Consider the following 21,271-nt stretch of genomic DNA (forward strand, 5'->3'; position numbering starts at 1 on the left):
CCCTTTGGAGATTTAGACCGACGCTGAACAACCTGCCAATCATTCGGAGAGTCCGCTGATGGGGAGTCCAGGTATTTATGAGTGGCTGATGGAGGGGGAGCTAAAACGGGAGCAGCTGAATTCATTGGGAGAGTAGGAGTGTTTTCAGGCGAGATCTTTTCTGAAGGAGTATCTACCAGAGGGTCAGGAATAGGGATACCAGCAACTAGATGCCCTTTAACTTGCCAAGTTGACTGGGGTCCTTTCTTGACGGGAGGAGGAGCTTGAGCTGAGGATATGTTAGACGATGCTGCAATCTTGTCCTTCGTTGGAGCTACAGGGCATCTGTGAAAGAGATGTCCATATTCTCCACAGAAATCGCATTTAGGCGGTAAACGAGGGTACTCAACCCATACTCTTAACTCGTTACCATCATCATCCTCAACTAGAACGGACTGAGGAAGTGGCTTACTAAGAAGAACCTCGACCTTGATTCTAGTATCAGTAGATAATGGTGGGAGTTGATGTTTCTCTGTGTGGAGTGGTTCACCAATACCAGAGGCTATTGTGCTAAGTCCCGGGAGTGAGTATAATTGAGGGGGCACATTCTTTAATATAACCCATATTGGAAGTGATACAAGTTTGAGCGGAGTGAGGGTGACTGTTGGTGTCCAGGGAGTGACCGTGAACAGACAATTGCCTGCTTGCCAGCATCCCACCTCAAGAACCCATTTGCGAGTAAGCTCCGAAGGGATGTAAATGAGTACCAATCCGTTGGGGAGACTTCTAATGCTTATCCTGCCATTCTTGCCCCAAATTGGATTGAGATCCACAAAGATTTTTCCAGGAGGAGGAGGATTACCGTGAAAGTGTGCGACCAAGTGATCCTTCCATGTCTCTGACGATTTTAGGATAACTGATGCTGGAGCACGAACCCGAGGTGTACCGTCCTCGGTAAAGCTAGGTTGAGCTGCTTTTTTGAGATTCCGGAGACTCGGGTTGAAACGCTCTGCCCAAGGGAGCTTTGTGTCCGCAATAACAGGCGATACATCCTCTTAAGGCAGCAAGATAGGGAGATTAGAGCCTGATTCCACCGTAGCCGCAGGAAGAGGAACTGTGCCTTCTGAAGGTGACGGGAGAGGAAGTGAAGAAGAATCAATAGTCTGAACGGGAGGCGGATCGGGAGGGGGAGAGGTCGAGACCACAATAGCCATGGAAGAAATGAAAGAGGAGGGAGAAAGAGGAAGATTCTCGACGGCGGCGTGAGGCCTCACCGTCGGTCGAAGATCTAGGGTTTCGCCTTTTTAATCGCCCTTTTTAGAGAGAGAAAAAAACTCTCTCTTTAATCAAAAATATACTCTTTTGAAGTTGGAGGTTTATTTTAACCATTTTCTCAATCCCTTTATTGTATCCATCCAACTATATATGTAAACCAATAAAATCATACTCCATCTGTTTCAAAATTTATGATGTTTTAAGCAAAGCAGACAGATTAAGAATTTTTTACTTTTAACAATTTCAACCAATCAGAAACAATATTGCATAATATAAAATACTAAACTAATCTAAAAGTTGCATTGAAATTTGAAAACATCTTATATTAAGAAACAAAAAATTTCTTCAAAACATCATATATTTTAATACGGAGGGAGTAATATTTTGTTATTTTTTTCAAACGAGTAAGCGTTATAACTTGAGCCTTATTATAATGTGAATTTCAAGACTTTTAAGAATTCTAAATACAGCTTTATTCCCAAGAAAACAATCACATTAAATGAAGAAAAGAAAAATAAAGCGATAAATAGAAGCAAACAATAATAATCAAACTCACATAGATATATTTTCATTTTTATACTATCTCTTAATTAGGAACCCGACACATCTTACGGATCTCCCCAGCACGACCCGTGAGAACTCCGCTCCGACCCATTTTCACCATAGAGACACCAAAGTCATGAAAGAACATTGACCCATGAGTTCTTAGTTGCTGCAAGACATAAGCCTTAGTCTTGGAGTTGTCCAACAGAGCAGCATCCGATTGGAAAAGGCCTCTTCTCTTAGCCACTAGCGTGAAGTAGCTCACGTCAAATTGAATGTTTTATGCAATTTAATTAAACTTTTTTATAAACTGAAGTATATTTAATGAAATTTATATACATCCAACATAACGAAACCGTTAATGTTTAAACTACTAAAAGTGAATAAATATTTCCTTTTTTTAAATGTGTAACAACCAATAACGTACTTTATTTATTTAAAAAACTGATTAGTTACATAACATTCAATCGACTTTTGTGTATATATAACATACAAAATTTAACTAAAAGTAAAAATAAGGAGATTAAAGATAAAAATGAAGACTAATAATTGTGTTTTCATGGCATCCCTTCTAGTCACCACGTTGGTATTGTTTGTTTATCCAAGTTTGGCTTCAAAACTTGAAGATAACGAGAAACCGTTGATAGATCCCGATGTTGATTTAGGTTCGCCGTTTGCGAGGTCCCCGACTTCGGATGTATACAATAGACACATGTCTAGTAAACTGTCAAAAGAATTTATAGAGTATGCCATGGTTTGCGGTCAAATGATGGGAGAGTTTAGATGTAACAATGAAGTCCTGTCTGAGATTCTTCAAGATAAACCAGCTTCGAGGTATTGTTGCATGAAAATGATGATCTACGGCGAAGAATGTCACATGGCTTTAAGGGAACTAATGTTTAAGATTTATAAGTACAAACAATTTGCTTCTAAAGCCCGTCCCCGGATTCGTCAAGTCTGGAACAGATGTTACGCTGAAGTTGGAGGTTTATTTTAACCATTTTCTCAATCCCTTTATTGTATCCATCCAACTATATATGTAAACCAATAAAATCATAATTTTGCTTTTTTTCAAACGAGTAAGCGTTATAATTACTTGAGCCTTATTATAATGCGAATTTCAAGACTTTTAAAAATTCTATAATACAGCTTATTATTCCCAAGAAAACAATCACATTTAATGAAGAACAAAAAAAAAAGCGATATATATATATAGAAGCAAACAATAATAATCAAACTCACATAGATAAATTTTCATCTTTTTTATACTATTTCTTAATTAGGAACCCGACACATCTTACGGATCTCCCCAGCACGACCCGTAAGAACTCCGCTCCGACCCATTTTCACCATAGAGACACCAAAGTCATGAAAGAACATTGACCCATGAGTTCTTAGTTGCTGCAAGACATAAGCCTTAGTCTTGGAGTTGTCCAATAGAGCAGCATCCGATTGGAAAAGTCCTCTTCTCTTAGCCACTAGCGTGAAGTAGCTCACGTCAAAAGTCTTGAAACTTCCTGGATCCATCTCTAGAGCCGTCGTCGTATCGGTTGGCTTGCATTTCTGCCTGAGTTTAGCTGCGTACTCCGAGTCCAAACTCGGGTCGCTGTCTCCTCTTCCGGTGAAGTTGTAAAGCCGGTTTGTCACTAGCGGACAATGTCCGATTCCAATAGTGTGTCCACCTTTAGACAAAACATGTGTATTTTCCATATATTAATACCAAAACAGGTTTCTATATAATATGATATCATTCAATATTTTACGTACCTGAAAGAATGACTAGATCCTTCTCGTTGAGGCCGTTTAAGCGAAAATCTGTGATAAGCTTGGTGATGTTATCAAAAGGCGATGGCAAGTTGACCTCGTTGATATTAGAAACCCTGCCGTCTCTTCTTCCCGTTTCAACTTCCCACGATGGTCCTTCAAGCTAAAAATGTATATATTCATAGTAAATATAGGGAGCTCTATGTGTATGTAGAAATTAACTTTGTATTAATGTGATGGAGATTACTTACTGCAACCATTGCGTCTCTAGCGACAAGTGCCAAGACATCAGAGCAAGAAACAATGCCCGGGCACACTTTTTCTAGAGCCGCCTTGGAATCGTCTATGATGCCAAACCCTCTAAGGCTTAGGTTAGGAACGGCACTCTTCTCGCCTTGATTGTTCGATTTATCTAACAATATTGATCCGTCACATCCCTGTTAATTATAAGATTTCACGGATCAGACGATAGATAATACAACACATTAATCGTTTTACTACGAATCTCACAATGTTAAGAAGACGTGACGTGATGAAAAATATAAAAGTCATGAGTCACTTCACGCTTTACATAAACTTACTCGAACAAAGCAGTCGTGGAAGAACATTCTAAGCAAAGGAGCACCAAGAGTAGGCGCTTTCTTCATTGCTTCGAACACGACCTTTTTGACAATACCCTCGACTTGTGGGCATGTTTTGCTGTAGAAACCTACTTTCAAACCTTGCGAAGTGGCTTGAGCAAACAACATCACTAAGAACAAGCAAGAGACAACTAATCCCTTAGAAGCAGCCATATTTAATTTGAACTGTCTCTTTAGCTTGTAGCTCTGGACTTTTGATTAATTGATGATGAATTGTTGATGAAGGTCGAAGTTATTTATACTCAATTAAGTAAGTAGTTTAAACTAAATTGCAATATTGTAAGTGTTTGTGGTTAGAACATTGAAATTAATTAACATCAAAATGCAGTTGAATATCATTGTTCTGCGGTGGAATGCTTGTTGTATTTTTGTTGTTCATAAGACCAATCATTGTTTCTATGAATATAAAGAGTGCAAATTGACAAAAGTCGTACTATATTTGTGTATAGAAAATATGTAAATTTGTGTATATAATATCTACTCGTGTTTTTCCTTATGTATGGTGTACATATATAAATTGTTACACCACAAAACAAAGGGCAGCCTAAATTTCTTGAAGACCAAATAAAATACAAATTGGGTTTTAAAAATTGCAAATTTTGTGTGTCTTTACGTCACTAAGACGCCTATATAGTTCCTCTAACAAGAGAATGACACATATAGTTTGGATAAAACAATGTATTTATACTACTTTAATTGCCATATAGCTCGGGAAAATAGTTTCCTAACCGATGGAAGAATTTAATTAAACTTTAGTTTGTATTTTAGATTAATATATCTACGTATGCATGATGAATGAATGAATGTTTAATCTTTGGACGTTATCGAAAACAATTATTTGATCCCACATGCATCCATGCATTATAAGTTCCCTGTAATGTTTCGTGCATGTTCTTCCAATTAGGCCTAATCATATGACCGCTACGCTTTAACCTTTTAAAACTACCGCCATCTCGTAGCATTCTCTTAAATTAAAAATTGTCTTTCATGGAATCCAGAAACGTTTATCAACTTCGCCAACACATCCAAATTGCAATGTTTCAACTGAATGCTGATGATAATTATTCTTTTCTTTCTATACAGACTATTATATTACCATTATCTAATTAAAGAAATTAAACACAGGCCCGTATTAAATCTTATCCAAGAGAAGTGAGCGTCTAGTGGCATGTGCAACCCCTTTTGGAGGAAATTGCACCTCCCCTAGTTCGATCCCCCTCTGGAGACGGCATGATGTGCATCTCTCTTTGAACATGAAAATAAAAAATTCAACTAAAATAATTACTGCTTCTGTTTGATTTGTTATTAACTTATTATATTACCGATACTTTATTCACTTAATACAAAGGTCTATCTTTCAATTCTGGAAATACTACCAAACTGTTTCATATCATATACTGACAATACTGTCAAAGGAGTGAGCTTAGTAACGTTGTGAGATACACGGTACTGAAGTAGTACTGTCTCTATCATCATGGTACAGCCGCAAAATCACAGCCGCGGTTTCTTCAATCGCCTTATTGGTCACATCTGCAACCACCACCACAACCACCAAAATAACATGAGAATACTTTCTACTTGAAAACCTAGTTGTTGCTAACATAGTAACATTGAGTAACAAAAATGAGAATAAGTTTTAAGTGTTGTTGTTTACCTATCACTGCCCATCCGGGGTTTTCCGCAAAGAACCTTGACGCGAAATCCAGTTCTTTCCGAACAGGATCGATCCCTGAGTAATTGTTTTCTGCCTGTGTATCTACGCCTAAAGTTTTAGCCCTTGTTCTCCTAATCGCTTGAAGTACAACGAGCTGAATCTTCAAAGCAAAAACCTTTCTCGGTTCAACATCAAAGAGTGTCCTGGGTGGTTCCACACCCATCACAAACGGTACGTTCGCAACTTTGTACCCCTTTTGAGCTATGTAGGTCGACAACGGCGTCTTCCCTGTCCGAGAAACCCCAACTAGAACTATATCAGCCTTGCTTAAGTTCTCGGGTAAAGTCCCATCATCTTGCTTAATAGTAAACTCAATGGCTTCAATCCTTTTGAAATATGCATCATTGAGAGTCTTGACCCTACCAGCTGCTCCACGGGTAAGACCTGATGGAGAAACACCTAAATGAGACGCAATGCCTTCGATGATTGGTCCTAGGATATCAACTGAAAGCACACCGCATTGATCGCAGGCTTGTTTAGCGGACTTAGCCATTAAAGGGTTTGCTAAAGTATAGAAACACATTGCTCCTTCCTTAGCCGCTTGGTTAATAATCTCTATTAGCTTCTCCTCATCCTCAACCTGAACAGAACAATACCCCAATCCAAACCAGAGTCATAACAATTCTCAAACCCTAACAAAATGAGCTTGTTCTCATCCCTAACGTGACAGTTCCAAAACCTAACTCATCACAACTCAATAAAACTAGGTACAAAGATCATTAATTGTAACTCCGATGATGAAACTTAAAAGGAAATAAAAAAGATTGTGTTTTTTGCTTACCCAAGAGAAGAGATGAGTATTAACAGAAGACCCACGATTCACCGAGTAATTTTCGAATTTCCCCAAAGCGGCGTTAACGGAGTGCTCAGCCGTCCACCCTGTCCCGTCGGAAATCAAATAGATAGACTTTCCCGCCGTTATCTCAACGTCAATCGCCGACGTCTTCTTATCATCCTCCTCCGTCTCATTGGCTTCCGTTGCTTGACGGCAATGCGTGTTATCGGTACGGCGAATTGGACGGTCGAGCTTAACACAACCGGATCGTAAAGCTCGGCCCATGGACCAGCGATTCAATTTGGGACTAATCTTCATCTTCGGACTCGACGAGCCTGTCGCAATAGGAGGTTCGGATTTAGGTTCGGGATTGCCTGAGACGCCGTGTTGGCTCATCGTCAAAGATAATGATAAACCACGGTTACGATTTCAGCTTGTCACGCCGGCGTTAATTATTATCCAATCACCGCGGTCCAATCGCTTTGACATGAGATATTGACGGAACTATTTGTCATTGGGCTTTAGAAACAGAAATGGGCTTTCATAAGCCCAATAAAGTCAACATATTGCGCTAATTATTCAACGATGTAAGATCAATAACGCGCATCATTAGAGCGTATCGTTGACGCGCGGATTAGAACATCATCCTCGTCGTCCACAAAACAACATCGATACCGTGCCGACAAAAAATGAAAAGAGAAAAGAAAAGTGAAAAATTCTCTCTCTCACAATCAGTCACACGTATTCTGTGTTGTTCTTCTTCTCCGTCTCTTTCGTTGCCTCTGCTTTTCACTCTTTCCTGATCAGTTTATGCCTATTCTTTATATATCTGGTAAGCTTTAAAACACTAATCGAGTTTTTTTTGTGTGTGCTTCTCGAAGTTTCCGAATTTTTTGTTGATACTTCTCATTTAAATTGTAACTTAGGGTTATGTTATTACTCTGTTCTCTCTGCAATCAATTTGGTATGGACATAGAATTTAAAGAAGGGCCACTTTATATTGTCAATAAATGACCTAATCGTAGTTCTTGAATTTGTCAAGAAAGCTGATTCAAGAATCTTGTTTTTTATTTTAGGTATCTAGGTTTGTGTAAGAAAACAGAACAATGTATCCTTGTGGTTACGTTGCTGAAGTCACCAACTTGTCTCCTCAAGCCACTGAGAAAGATGTTCTTAGTTTCTTTTCTCACTGTGGAATCGTCGAGCTCGTCGAGATCACCGGGTAATTTTATAACGACAATGTTTACAGTAAACTTTTTTAATCATTCAAGAGACATTTTTATTTTTAGATTCTTGTTTAATGTCTCCATGTATCTCAGGTATGAAGGGGATGCGTTAACGGCTTATGTAACCTTCAGAGATGCGTATGCTCTGGATATGGCTGTCTTGCTTAGCGTAAGTGAACTCCTCAAAACATTCCAAATTGTCAAATTATATTCTCGTATTGATTTTTAACCTTTTCAGGGAGCTATGATCGTTGATCGAACCGTTTCCATATCCATGTACGGTGTCTATTTACATGAATCTAACCATCTCACACCAAAAGAAGAAGACTATAGTGTAACGGTAACAAAAACAGACCTTACTATATTACTTTGCTTATATAAGAAGCCAAGTCTTAAAATACTTTCTTTTCTTGAGGTTTAAAGGCCACTCGTTCGGATGCTTTTGCTTCATCACCTGGAGAAGTTGTAACCGTGGCTCAACAAGTTGTAAAGACAATGTTGGCTAAAGGCTACGTTCTAAGCACAGACGCCATCGGTAAAGCCAGAGCTTTGGATGAGTCTCAGAGATTCTCAAGCTTGGTAGCCACCAAATTGGCAGAGATCAGCCATTACATTGGCCTCACACAGAACATTCAGTCCAGTATGGAAGTCGTGAGATCAGCAGACGAGAAATATCATTTCTCGGAGTTCACAAAATCCGCGGTTCTCGTCACAGGAACGGCTGCCGTGGCCGCAGCCACCATTACAGGGAAAGTGGCTGCAGCTGCAGCGACTAGTGTGGTGAACAGTCGATACTTTGCTAATGGGGCTTTATGGTTCTCAGATGCTTTGGGCCGGGCTGCAAAAGCAGCGGCCCATATGGGTGGAGGAGGAAGCAGTTGACTCTTCTCGTTTCAAAACATAATTAAATGTCTACATGTGAGGTTCTCTTCTGAAGGGTTGTGACTTGTGTGATAAAAAAACATCTTGAAGATATTATTAGTAACGTTACATGTTATTACTTGTATGTTTATGAGAAAACTATAGAGAGAACTTATAAAATATATGAACAAAGAGTTTATACATGAATATATGAATAATAATAATAATAATATAAGCCTAAGCTTTATTAATAAAGGATGGGTCCTAGAAACCTCTCTAACTTGATCTTTTCTTGCTTCTCGTTCTTTCTCTTCCTCTCTCTCTCTTATATGAGAGGTTGATGAGATCCACAAGAAACTCCAAACTCATTTGTTACTGATTTCCAAATTTGTAAACAACAAACCATTTGATTCATCACTAGATTTATTCCAAATTCCAATAGGAGCATATCAGTGATCTATCATTCTGAGGTATTTTTGTACGTACATATATACATGTATGTGTTTGATCCAAACGCAGACGCAGACGCAGGATTGAGATTGGAGATGGCGTTTCCTCAACATGGTTTTATGTTCCAACAACTTCATGAAGACACTAGTCAAGATCAACTCCCTTCATGTCCTCCTCATCTTTTCAGTGGTACTCACTTGCTCTCTCTATCTATCTCTCTGCTTAAAATTGATTTAAAAGTCTTGAATTATATATTTTGCCTTTCTTGAATTATATAGGAGGAGGAAACTATATGATGAACAGATCCATGTCTTTAATGAACGTGCAAGAAGATCATAATCAAACCTTGGATGAGGAGAATCTATCAGACGATGGGGCGCATACTATGCTTGGAGAGAAGAAAAAGAGACTGCAACTAGAGCAAGTTAAGGCATTAGAGAAAAGCTTTGAGCTTGGGAACAAGCTGGAGCCAGAGAGGAAGATACAACTAGCTAAAGCATTAGGGATGCAACCGAGACAGATCGCGATTTGGTTTCAAAACAGGAGAGCTAGGTGGAAGACTAGACAGCTCGAGAGAGATTATGATTCACTCAAGAAACAGTTTGAGTCTCTTAAATCCGACAATGATTCTCTACTTGCCTACAACAAGAAACTCCTTGCTGAGGTATGTAACTATATAAAGTATACTATATGTGTTCATATATTAATATATAGTAAAATATTTAATTCAACTTTCAGTTATAATTTGATTAGCTCTCTTTTTTTTTTTTTTTTTTTTTTTTTTGGTTTTACAAGAGTATTAAGCAACGTAAAATGAAATTTAGTACTACAATTCTTGAAACAGTACTTATGTATTGGATTGGTACAATTTATCGGGTTTATATGTATATTATTATTATGTATAGGATTAGATTCATTTAATACGATATGCAATAAATTATTGCTAGGCACATGATCCAACACCATAAGATGTTTGTCAAAAGACAGTAGGTGTTTTGTTTATTAAATAAAGGATTCTTGATCAATATATACATTTATTTAATACATTCCCATATGACTATCAAGTAATGGCATGTGTAGGAAGCACTAACCAGAATTAAGTAGAATACTTTATAGTTGATCGTATTATATCATTTTGTGTATTTTAAATGATTTTATAATTACAAAAAAAAATTAAGTAAGTGAATTTTATAAGTTCTACAGTCTTATGATAATTTAAAGTATATTTTAGTAATTTTTGTTTTTTTGCCATTTCAAAAATTTATATCGAAATATATAGTTGATCTAAGTGATACTATTTGTATGTAGAATTGAAATTATAACAAATATAATGCATTATGCATAGGAGACCATGTATTCCATCTACTTTTGAATTTCTGAAACATAACACTTGATCAATTGTGTGATGGTTAGGTGATGGCTTTAAAGAACAAAGAATGTAATGAAGCAAACATCATAAAGAGAGAAGCAGAAGCCTCTTGGAGCAACAATGGAAGCACAGAGAATAGTTCAGACATAAATCTGGAGATGCCTAGAGAGATCACTACAACACATGTGAACACGATCAAAGACCTTTTCCCTTCATCCATCCGATCATCTGCACATCGTGATAATGATGATCATCACCAGAACCATGAGATGGTTCAAGAAGAGAGCCTTTGTAACATGTTTAATGGCATTGATGAAACGACGTCGGCTGGTTATTGGGCATGGTCTGACCCAAACCACAACCATCCCCACCAGTTCAACTGATTCATGATCCGATAGCTCTTCAAAAAAAATCATCACCATCATGACATTATCGTAATCATCATGGTCACGAATCACACGATCATCTTCATCAGAAGAAGAAACAATTCATCTTTTTGAATTTGACTCTTTGGAATTATTGCTTCTCTCTATTAAATTTAAATTGTTCATTTTGTTTCTTTGGGGTTTGAAGAGCATTGGTGTATAGTGCGAAAATTTGTTGTTGCATTAATTAAATCAATAAAATAAATCTTTATTATTTGAGCAAATTATATATATGTGTAACAGGGTAAGTCATAAATTTCTAATGCATTCGTCCCATAACATTTTTTTGATTTGGGATTCACCGTTTACAAAATATATGTAGTGGTTCACAAAAAAAAAAGAAGAATAACCCACTCTCTATAATTTTCAAGGCTCTAACAAATTGACTGAGATTAAAAATCATGGTTTCCTCAACTTATATATATCTAATTTTATTTGATATAGGTTTGGTACAGATTGATAAAGAAAAATAAGGATATAAAAGTGAGAAAGATTCATATGCATGTGACTTCGAGTGGGATTCCAGCTCTGTCATTGACGTAACATGATCTATAGCTTATATTATATTGCAAAGAGTTTTTAAAATATATAGTTTATTAGTTTATCTTCGCAAGTTGCAATTTGAATTTTCATGGACTATAATGGAGCCATTTAAAAGAAAAAACCCATGCGCCGACGTATATACCAAATGTTCACGTTTTCAAACCAGCGTAAAATCCCTTCGTCATCTACCAGTTAGACTATATACATAATATCTTTGTTGGTTTAAAATGTTTTGAGTCAAATCTATTCGATGGTAGTTTTGTTGTTGTTGTTGCTGCTGTATGAGCTAATATCTAATCACCCAGAGCTATGAGCTATCCTACATCATATATTATTACTTTTGTCAACAATATGTGTCATGGTCACTATCCTACGTTACTTTCTTCAAATAATTTTACGTTGAAGGATAGGAAAGAGGAAGAGTATTAAAAGCACACGTTCCCAAAACACAAAGAAGAACAGACCAAAAAGAAGAAAACAAAAGTGGAGACAGTGTTGAAAGAGTTCACTCTTCTTTTGGGTTCTTTCTCTTTGAGACGAATCTTGATTGTTTTAAAAAAAAAAATATGTATTTGTAATTTCAGAAATTAATATTTAGTTGTGCGTATGTTTATTTTGTGTCAGTTTGTTGGACTGGCTACATATGCTGAATAATAATGTTTTAAAGAAATTCGAAAGTGTGGTAAACAAAGATTAAATCTGTTATATTTCTGTAACTAATTTTAAGATGCATTGGGATAAGACCTAAATTAAAAAAAAAAAAAAAAAAAAAAAAAAAAAAAAAAAAAAAAAACTTACAAAAATACCTTAACAGCATTAGTAGTAGTAATACTTTCCATTTAATTGTAGTACAATTGATTAATTATTCAATTGATGCAATTAAATATATAAATATATATACTATGGGCAGGTTATTTGCTCCTCTCACTTGTAAAGCCAAACTTGGGCGAATTTAAAACCTCCTTTGAACGCATCAAAGTTAAACGTTTCATCAAACCCCTAATTAAAATTCTTGTTTTAGTTTTTCGATTTGTTTAATCCCAAATCCTTCAAAATGGATTGGATTATGGAAACGTATCTCACTTCCTCAGGCGCTTGCTTGATCTTCCTGTTGAATTTCTTGAGTTCTTTCCCGAAATGCTCAATACTCTTACCACTTTTGTAAGCATCTTCGAGCTGAATGAGCGTCTTCTCCGAATCAGTCAACAAAGTCACCTCGCTTTCCAAGTTCTTGATGTTCGTTTCTTTTTCTTTCAAGTCCTCTTCGAGCAAGTCTTTGGCTTGGTGCAAGTCGTTTTCAACCACTTCTTCGTTAACATTTATCGGACCACGAGCCTCAGAGACATGTTGAAAAGCAATAAGGGCGACAACGAGAAGCACAAAGGAGGTCTTTGCCATGATTAAAGATTGATTTTCCCTTAACTTAATTTGAAATAGATCAAATTATAGTTTGTTAAAAGGAAAATATTTTATGATATGAGAGGAGTGAGTTCGTGTGTCTGTTTCGTAAATCATTTATAGTTTTGTCTCTGCGTAAAAATAGTATGTAAATGTATCCATATTTTGATGGTTAAGGAATGGTTTTGACTTCATTACTTAATTTTCTTTGGTCACCCTCAATATTCGCATAACGAAATTTTTGTTTGTCATCTTATCCAAAACCTTAAACCTTCAATTATGGGAAGTCAAAAAATAAGATTCTTGACTTCTTTGTTTAGATATTGTTTGGTATAACGGCTATGCGATGAACCAACTGATCAATCAATCATATATGAGATAAGTCCTTTGCAGCTGCCTCAGAAGTTTGCCTATAAGCACTTTGTAGCTGATATAAATTTCTTCATAAATATTGGAGCTCTTTTTTTCTTTATGGGTCCTATTACAAAGTAGAATACTACTTTTACTTTTATTATATATCTTTTTTTTGTTTCACAAATATTAACTACTATTAGTTTATTTTATTTTATTTTCATCTCTAGTTACATAAATTTAGACTTCTGATTAATAGTGTGATAAAGCTGGATTTTTTAGTGAAACAGAAATGAAATACTAAACAATCATATTAGTCAATATAGGCAGTGTACGTGTATCTCTAATTCCTCTAAATTTGGCATGGGTAAATATAAGTCATAGAAGATTAAAGATTTTGTTGGATAGCACATAACTGTGTTTTGAGGTATATAGCAAAACGTTTTTATCTGTACTGTATATTTCATGTTTTTATCTGAAGATATATTCATATAAACAATCGTCTTTTCATTATTTTCTAAGTTATTGTTAGTGTGTTTTGTTTTTTTATATGTTAACTTCTGTATCCACAGACTGTTAATTATAAAAAATCGTATGGAAAATATTATGATATCACTATTAGTAATGTAGTATATATTGATATTTCATTCAATTGTATTAGGTACAATACAATATGATGCAACTAATATACCAAATATGTGAGAATTATTCGCTCCTCTCACTTGTAAAGCTAAACTCCATGGGCGAATTTAAAACCTCCTTTCGACACATTAAAACAATAATCATACCCTAATTATTATATTCTTTGATTGTGTGTCAATTTTTCCCTCCGTTTAATCCGAAGTCCTTCAAAATCGATTGGATGATGGATACAGGCTTCTTCTGTTTTGTAGCAGCTGGTGCTTTCTTAAGGGTTGTAACCCTGCTGATCTTTTTGAGTTTCTTTTCGTAAGGCTTTAAGTTCATATCCTTTTTGTGAGCGGTTCCAAGTTCACTCAACACGACTTTGGATTTGCTCAAAGTTTTCACCTCAGATGTCAAACCTTGAATGTTCATTCTCTTGGCCTTTACCTCTTCCTCGATCATCGCCTCGGCTTTATGCATTTCTTTTACAAATGCTTCATCGAATTTTGCCAGGTGGCGAGCTTCGTAAGCGTGGAGAAAGGCGATAAGGGCCATAGCGAAAAGCAAGAAGGAGATCTTTGCCATGGTTTAAAGCTCAATCTTCCCCTTAACAAATCAGTTTGAACTTTTAGATTCAAATAATTTGTTAAAGGAAAAGAGGCGAGAAGAGATGTGAGTTCATTTGTTTTGTTTTTTGGGTTATCTTATACCATTTACTTGTGACTAAAAATAGTATATGTACGTATTGATGGTCAACGAAGAATGGTTTTGACTCTCGGTTGCTCAACATTCTTTGGTTATCCACAAAATTTGCGAAATATTTTCTAAAGTCAGCTAATCCAAAAATTAATAGCATTTTAGTTTACCTATAATAAAACATCGATCAAATTTAACCTAGCTCTACTTTTGGATAATAATTTTCGCGTAAAGGGCTACCACCGAAATTAAGTTTCAGTCCTCTAATATATTTGAGGCAGGTAGGTTTGTCTCAACTTAAAGCCTTTTTCAACAAAGAAAAATAAAAAAGATTTGTCTCAAACTTGAAACAACAATACAATGGTAAACTTGAAACTGTCAGGCCTAATCGTGGCCCTAGTCATTACACTGGGATGGAACATCGGTGAAGCTGCAGCGAGAGACGTGAAGCTAGTGAAGCTCCGCGATGTCAAACCCGAAACTTTGAAAAAGTTAAAAGGAGAAGAAAATAGTGAACTGATGAAAGAAGAGTCCAAAGCCAATCTTCTAAAGGAAATTGAGAAGGCGAAAAAAATGCTTGGAGAGTTGAAAACGTTGAAGAAGACATCAAGCGGTGATATGAAAAGTGAATTGAGCTCTTTGATGAAATCTGAATCGCTGCTTAATGAGATTTCAGATTCTATCAAGAACGGAAAGTACAACGCTAACGAAGCAAACATTTTCGTTGAAAAAGAATCATTTTTCTACAGAGCGTGGAAGGAGAATGCCTATAACTCAGTGGTTCCGGAGAAAGAGAAAGAGTTCATGTTTACCATTAAACGCATTGTCAAGTTTCTCAAGAAAACTTAGAACAAGAATATTGGCAGATTTATAATATCTAGTAATTAACCTTTTTGATTAACAAAATAAAAATCATGATAGTCAAAAGAGAAAATCTTGTCACACGCAGACGCATATCCCATATAATAGATGTATGTATGTATCAATTGTTTGACTGTGTAACAAATATTTTTGTAATTTAGCATGTCCATGTTGTATTTGGTTGGAAATACTAAAAATAAAATTTTGAGCAATCTTTAAGTTTTTCAAATGTTATATCGCCGTCGTCTATCATAATTTATGTTAACACTTTTGATAATTTTAAAGTAAAATTAAAAATTAACATACAGTATTAGAAAACAAGAAAACTAGCAGAAAAAGTTTTATTCTTATTATTAATCTGGTCATAAGATTTGCAGAAAAATTGACGAAGTTTAGGGAACAATCGAAAACTTAAAAAGCATAGTATGCTTATAATTATTTTTCCCCGGTTCGACCATTTGCAAAGGAAGATACTTGTAATTGATTGCATGTGATTCCAGACATAAACCAGAGTAAGCTTTACGAACCGATCCATTATTTCCTTTATTGTTTGTAGACCTTCCTCCGGTATAGAACCTTAGACCAGATTGGTCCGTAGATAACTCCATTCTTATCTTTGATTTCTTGTCCACAAGCTCCACGACTTTTCTCATCTTATTTGCAACGCCATCTAGACAATAATTTATACCAAACCTACATTCCACAAAAAGTTTAGTATGATCCAACATTAATTATTAGTATAACTTTTTAGCGTAAACCAGTTCAATATACGTCCGGTTTGTTGGAAACATTTAATAATTACCCTGTCTTTAGCATGTTGGCTTCAATAGGTCGGAGTTGGCGGAAGTCGTACGGTGTTCCTTTAACCGATAAGATTTTCCCGGTTGGAGTGAGATTGTCGTCGAGGTGAGCATAACCGGAACCTAGAATCTGAATTTCTTCAGAGTAGATGTCTCCATCGTTGTGACGACGACCACCAAGATTCCAATAAGAACGATGAACTAAATTCACCGGAGTTGCTTTCTCTTTAGCCTTTGCTTCCATCACCATTTTCAATTTGTTTTCTCCCACCAGCTTATACGTCACACTGACCTCAAGTTTCCCTATTTGATTAACATGGATGATTTTAGTCTTTTCTTTATATATCTTGAAATTTATGCATATATATATATGTTAAAAGGATCTAGAATAAAGTGATGAAAAAACGAACCTTGATGATCGCCATGATCAGGAGTTGTATACGTGAAAACAATATAAGGTTTTTTGCTGTTATGGTTGTGTGTCTTAACTGTCCAAATCACATCACCAGACCCTTTCTTCCCACCTAATTAATTATTGAAAGTAGTATGATTTATGAAGTAACCAAGGTTGTACATATATAGGTTAAATAAATTTAATCAGTTTTCGGTATTAATTGTTACCATCGTTGGTAACGGTCTTTTCTCTAGTATTCCCTACACGTGCCACCGTCGCTCCACAAAAGACCGCATCATTCTGATTTTAATTACAAGTTAATTTTTTTTTAAGTTAATACCGTAGCTAATTTTTTTCAAGGTCTGTAAAAGTAGATCAGGTTTTTCCCTTACCGTGTCGTCACTAACGCTGTCGTATCCAAGAACAATGTCCTCAACTATTCCTGAAAGATAATTACTCGAATGTCACTAAATATTAATGTATATAAGAAAGAATACGTATGAAACGCGACATACAGTATAATATATGATTGATTCACTAACCATGTTTATTAGGGAAAAGGAGAGACATGATAGAAGCACCCCTGTTTGTAAATTTGACCGTTAGATTCCCCTTCTTTAGCTCGTGTACCCCCAACGTCTTCTTTTCTTCATCGTCATCATCTTCATCACCATCACCATCACCATCATCTTCATTATCACCGTCATCTTCATTATCATCGCCATCTTCTCCGTCGTTATCGTTATTGTTATCATTATCATGATCGTCATTGCCATGATCATCATCATCGTCATGATCATCACCATCTTTGTCTTCATCATCGTGATCAGTATTTACCTTACTAATGGAACGATCAGTTTCTTCTCCTTTGACTTTCTTCAAATCAGTTGATTTCACTTCATTGTTATCAGCGAATGAGACACTAACCATGACTCCTATTGTGACCAAAATAACCAAAACCCATAAAACTGAAATCCTAACCATTGTTTTAGTTTTTTTTTTCTTCTTCTTTTTCTTTTTGTGTGTATATGTAAGTGTGAGTGACTCTATTTATAGATGGTCATGATTTGTTTTTCTTAATTTATATTTTATTTTGGGAGAGACACATTTCGAGCATTATCAGGCACCATGCATTGCATATATATATTTATATTATACTAGGTATAGAGTCCCCGCGATATCGCGGGGAACTCATTTTAATAAAATATTTATTACAAAAATTCTTTACTTAAATTGATTTATTAAACTATTGGTATTTCTAAACTATTTAATAAAAATTTCAAAAACATACAAATTTTTTGAAACATTCTTTATATCTTTATTAAAATATATATTTTTAAAAATAATCTTACCTTTACGTATGATTAAATAAATAATTATCAATGCTATACATCAAATTAAACAAATTTTTACGATTAACTGCCATAAGATAACATTTCAGTCGTGTTAAATAGTTCACTTTTACTCATCTTAACCTTCCGTTCGCGTCTTTCAATTTAACATTTTATCTATGTATTTTCGTCGTAATTTTTCGTACAATATTTTTAAATTTCTGAAAAATGAATAAATGTAATATACGGTCATGTCTTCTCTTCTTAACCTTACAGTCATATTTTGTATATTTTATGAACCGTTACAACTTATTCTCTTTTTGTCAAATATGATATGTAAATGATTATATTTTTTAATTTATTTTTTTTTGTTTGTTTTAAATGATAAAAATATACATTATATAAGACACTATAAATTTCTTTAATAATCATATAAAAAATTATAAATATTAAAAATATTAATTGAGGACCATTCTTAAATTGACATAATGATTTGTTTAAATTCATTTCTATTAATTATTTTAATCCTTTTTAGCATAACTCAAACATACTTCTATTTCTAAAATCAATTTTTACTTCATAAAAAATGAATATATTATTAATATTCAGTCAATCAGTAAGAAAATTATCAATCCTCTCAAATTTGAATATAACTAAACAGAAAATTATCACATATTTTATTTATTTAAGTCAAAAATCATTTATATATTCATATAAAAGAATACATCTATTTTCATAAAGGCAGTATTGTAAATATATATGTAATACAAACAACTATCATTTTATAGATGAAAAATATTTTTATATAAAACAACCTATAGTCAATAAACATTTTGCCAATTATAATATATTATATATATATATGGTTAATCCAATATTTAATGTACTTATTACTAATTTTTCTCCGCATAAGATGCTGGTTAAATAAATAATATAATGAATATTAGAGGGGAACAATAATAGTTAGAACTTATAACAATAATATTTAGGTGTATGTTGTAGCATCACAATGTGCGCGTCTAAGGAAGATGGTCGGCCAAGGACGGCCGGGTTCATTGCTCTCACACGTCCTCTTTTTTTTTTGGCAGTCAGAATCCAAAACCTTTTCAAACTTTTATAATATTTCATACTCAGTATCTTTTGTTGTTAAGATTTCAGTTTGAGTGTATTATGACTAGAACTAAATATACAAATTCTCTTTACCTATATGAATTTGTAGATAAGTCTTTGTCGCCAAGATAGTTTATTGGACAATCATCACAACCGTCAATCTTTCTGTTGATCACCAGTTTTCCATCTCCCAATAAACTGAATATTTCAACTGTAGAAAATATAATAAAACAAACTGTGATATTTTATTTTTATTTTTACCTTGATATTTCATAGTCATATATATATATATATACTTGTGCCAAAAAAAATAAACAAACATATACGAGCCAATATGCTCTCATTTTCTTAAAAACCAACTTGAACCACATTTTCTAACAGCTAAAAACAAAAATTTCGGTTTGATTCATATCAATAGAACGATAACCCTCGATGAATAGATGGTTGTATACCTAGAGACTGAATATAATTAAATATTACAACAATTAACAAAATATATCAAACTGCATTAAATTTCTCACATTGAGGAGACATCATTTCTAACAAATTCTCTTTTAACTAATACAAATATAAAGAAAATTTGAATACAATGATGAGAAGTTATTAATATACAGATTTCTAAAGATGTGAACATTTGAATAGACACAACTTTTTGTAAAAGGCACAACTCTATATTCAACATACGCAACTTTTTAGAGAGACAACTGTAAAAATTTTATACAAAAATATAAAATAAAGAAAATTTGAATACAATGATGAGAAGTCACTCATATATAAATTTATAAAGATGTGAACATTTGAACAGACACAACTGTTGTAAGAGACACAACTCTACATTTAACAGACGCAACTTTTTAGAGAGATGCAACCGTTGAATTTTTCTTTCAAATATATATATATATATATATATATATATATATATATATATTACAAAAAGGTACGACGAAAAATCGCAACTGTTGTTGGCATTTTTTCAGATTGTTATTATTATATTTGAATACAATTATGAGAAGTTATTTATATATAGATTTCTAAAGATGCGAACATTTGAATAGACACAACTGTTTGTAAAAGACATAACTCTATATTCAACAGATGCAACTTTCTAGAGATACGCAACTGTAAAAAAATTCTGTCAAAAATATAAAATAAATAAAATTTGAATACAATGATGAGAAGTCACTTATATATAAATTTTAAAATATGCGAATATTTGAATAGACACAACCGTTTGTAAGAGACACAACTTTTTAGAGAGACGCAACCGTTGAAATTTTCTGTCAAAAATATAAAATAAAGAAAATTTGAATAAAGTGATGGGAAGTCATTTATATAGATGTGAACAATTGAATAGACACAACTCTACATTTTAACAGACACTACTTTTTAAATAGATGCAACCGTTGAAATTTTCTGTCAAAAATATAAAATAAATAAAATTTGAATAAAGTGATAGGAAGTCATTTATATAGATGTGAACAATTGAATAGACATAACCGTTTGTAAAAGACACAACTCTACATTTAACAGACACAACTTTTTAAAGAGATGCAACCGTTGAAATTTTCTGTCAAAATATATACGAAAAGGTACGACAAAAAATCGCAACTGTTGGTTGCATTTTTTCAGATTTTTATTATTATATTTTATATTTTATATAGATGTGAACAATTGAATAGACACAACTGTTTATAAGAGACACAACTCTACATTTAACAGACACAACTTTTTAAAGAGATGCAACCGTTGAAATTTTCTGTCAAAAATTTAAAATAAAGAAAATTTGAATAAAGTGTTGGGAAGTCATTTATATGTGAACAATTAAATAGACACAACTGTTTGTAAGAGACACAACTCTACATTTAATAGACACAACTCTACATTTAACAGACACAACTTTTTAAAGAGATGCAACCGTTGAAATTTTCTGTCAAAATATATACGAAAAGGTACGACGAAAAATCGCAACTGTTGGTTACATTTTTTCAGATTATTATTATTATATTTTATATTTTATATAGATGTGAACAATTGAATAAACACAACTGTTTGTAAGAGACACAACTCTACATTTAACAGACACAACTTTTTAAAGAGATGCAACCGTTGAAATTTTCTGTCAAAATATATACGAAAAGGTA

The 21,271-nt window shown here is 34.2% G+C and overlaps 9 protein-coding genes across 10 annotated transcripts; 4 read left to right on the top strand and 5 right to left on the bottom strand.

Moving 5' to 3' along the window:
* Positions 1-2,313: 2,313 nt before the first annotated feature.
* Positions 2,314-2,873, top strand: LOC104767296 (protein DOWN-REGULATED IN DIF1 11-like). The gene has a single exon (XM_010491339.2). The coding sequence runs from the start codon at positions 2,333-2,335 to the stop codon at positions 2,792-2,794; it is 462 nt and encodes a 153-aa protein (XP_010489641.1). The 5' UTR covers positions 2,314-2,332; the 3' UTR covers positions 2,795-2,873.
* A 51-nt stretch (positions 2,874-2,924) lies between these two features.
* Positions 2,925-4,574, bottom strand: LOC104763840 (peroxidase 27-like). Its single transcript, XM_010487226.3, has 4 exons — positions 4,143-4,574; positions 3,813-3,998; positions 3,565-3,724; positions 2,925-3,479 (listed from the first exon to the last, which is right to left on the bottom strand). The coding sequence occupies exons 1-4, from the start codon at positions 4,353-4,355 to the stop codon at positions 3,073-3,075; spliced, it is 966 nt and encodes a 321-aa protein (XP_010485528.1). The 5' UTR covers positions 4,356-4,574; the 3' UTR covers positions 2,925-3,072.
* A 926-nt stretch (positions 4,575-5,500) lies between these two features.
* On the bottom strand, positions 5,501-7,332 carry LOC104763839 (pyruvate, phosphate dikinase regulatory protein 2). Its single transcript, XM_010487225.2, has 3 exons — positions 6,698-7,332; positions 5,857-6,496; positions 5,501-5,732 (listed from the first exon to the last, which is right to left on the bottom strand). Exons 1-3 carry the CDS (start codon positions 7,085-7,087, stop codon positions 5,626-5,628), a joined length of 1,137 nt encoding a protein of 378 aa, XP_010485527.2. The 5' UTR covers positions 7,088-7,332; the 3' UTR covers positions 5,501-5,625.
* On the top strand, positions 7,316-8,981 carry LOC104763838 (binding partner of ACD11 1). Of its 2 annotated transcripts, XM_010487224.3 has the most exons (6): positions 7,359-7,523; positions 7,618-7,655; positions 7,768-7,913; positions 8,011-8,086; positions 8,156-8,257; positions 8,341-8,981. In XM_010487224.3, exons 3-6 carry the CDS (start codon positions 7,798-7,800, stop codon positions 8,797-8,799), a joined length of 753 nt encoding a protein of 250 aa, XP_010485526.1. In that variant the 5' UTR covers positions 7,359-7,523; positions 7,618-7,655; positions 7,768-7,797; the 3' UTR covers positions 8,800-8,981. The 2 variants fall into 2 exon arrangements, with proteins under 2 accessions (XP_010485525.1, XP_010485526.1); XM_010487223.3 differs by lacking the exon at positions 7,618-7,655 and having other exon boundaries at positions 7,316-7,523.
* Positions 8,982-9,032: 51 nt separating this feature from the next.
* Positions 9,033-11,236, top strand: LOC104763837 (homeobox-leucine zipper protein ATHB-20-like). The gene is made up of 3 exons (XM_010487222.3): positions 9,033-9,417; positions 9,507-9,892; positions 10,642-11,236. The coding sequence occupies exons 1-3, from the start codon at positions 9,273-9,275 to the stop codon at positions 10,978-10,980; spliced, it is 870 nt and encodes a 289-aa protein (XP_010485524.1). The 5' UTR covers positions 9,033-9,272; the 3' UTR covers positions 10,981-11,236.
* Positions 11,237-12,385: 1,149 nt separating this feature from the next.
* On the bottom strand, positions 12,386-13,046 carry LOC104763836 (uncharacterized). The gene has a single exon (XM_010487221.3). It carries the CDS (start codon positions 12,961-12,963, stop codon positions 12,583-12,585), a length of 381 nt encoding a protein of 126 aa, XP_010485523.1. The 5' UTR covers positions 12,964-13,046; the 3' UTR covers positions 12,386-12,582.
* Positions 13,047-13,932: 886 nt separating this feature from the next.
* LOC104763835 (uncharacterized) lies at positions 13,933-14,614 on the bottom strand. Its single transcript, XM_010487220.3, has one exon. The coding sequence runs from the start codon at positions 14,521-14,523 to the stop codon at positions 14,131-14,133; it is 393 nt and encodes a 130-aa protein (XP_010485522.1). The 5' UTR covers positions 14,524-14,614; the 3' UTR covers positions 13,933-14,130.
* Positions 14,615-14,868: 254 nt separating this feature from the next.
* LOC104763834 (uncharacterized) lies at positions 14,869-15,707 on the top strand. Its single transcript, XM_010487218.2, has one exon. It carries the CDS (start codon positions 14,995-14,997, stop codon positions 15,481-15,483), a length of 489 nt encoding a protein of 162 aa, XP_010485520.1. The 5' UTR covers positions 14,869-14,994; the 3' UTR covers positions 15,484-15,707.
* Positions 15,708-15,822: 115 nt separating this feature from the next.
* On the bottom strand, positions 15,823-17,716 carry LOC104763833 (uncharacterized). The gene is made up of 6 exons (XM_010487217.3): positions 17,232-17,716; positions 17,082-17,131; positions 16,917-16,989; positions 16,706-16,819; positions 16,298-16,598; positions 15,823-16,188 (listed from the first exon to the last, which is right to left on the bottom strand). The coding sequence occupies exons 1-6, from the start codon at positions 17,671-17,673 to the stop codon at positions 15,888-15,890; spliced, it is 1,281 nt and encodes a 426-aa protein (XP_010485519.1). The 5' UTR covers positions 17,674-17,716; the 3' UTR covers positions 15,823-15,887.
* Positions 17,717-21,271: the final 3,555 nt, after the last annotated feature.

Source organism: Camelina sativa, chromosome 19, assembly GCF_030686135.1.
Source record: "Camelina sativa cultivar CO46 ecotype springtype chromosome 19, ASM3068613v1".
Taxonomy (NCBI): Eukaryota; Viridiplantae; Streptophyta; class Magnoliopsida; order Brassicales; family Brassicaceae; genus Camelina; species Camelina sativa.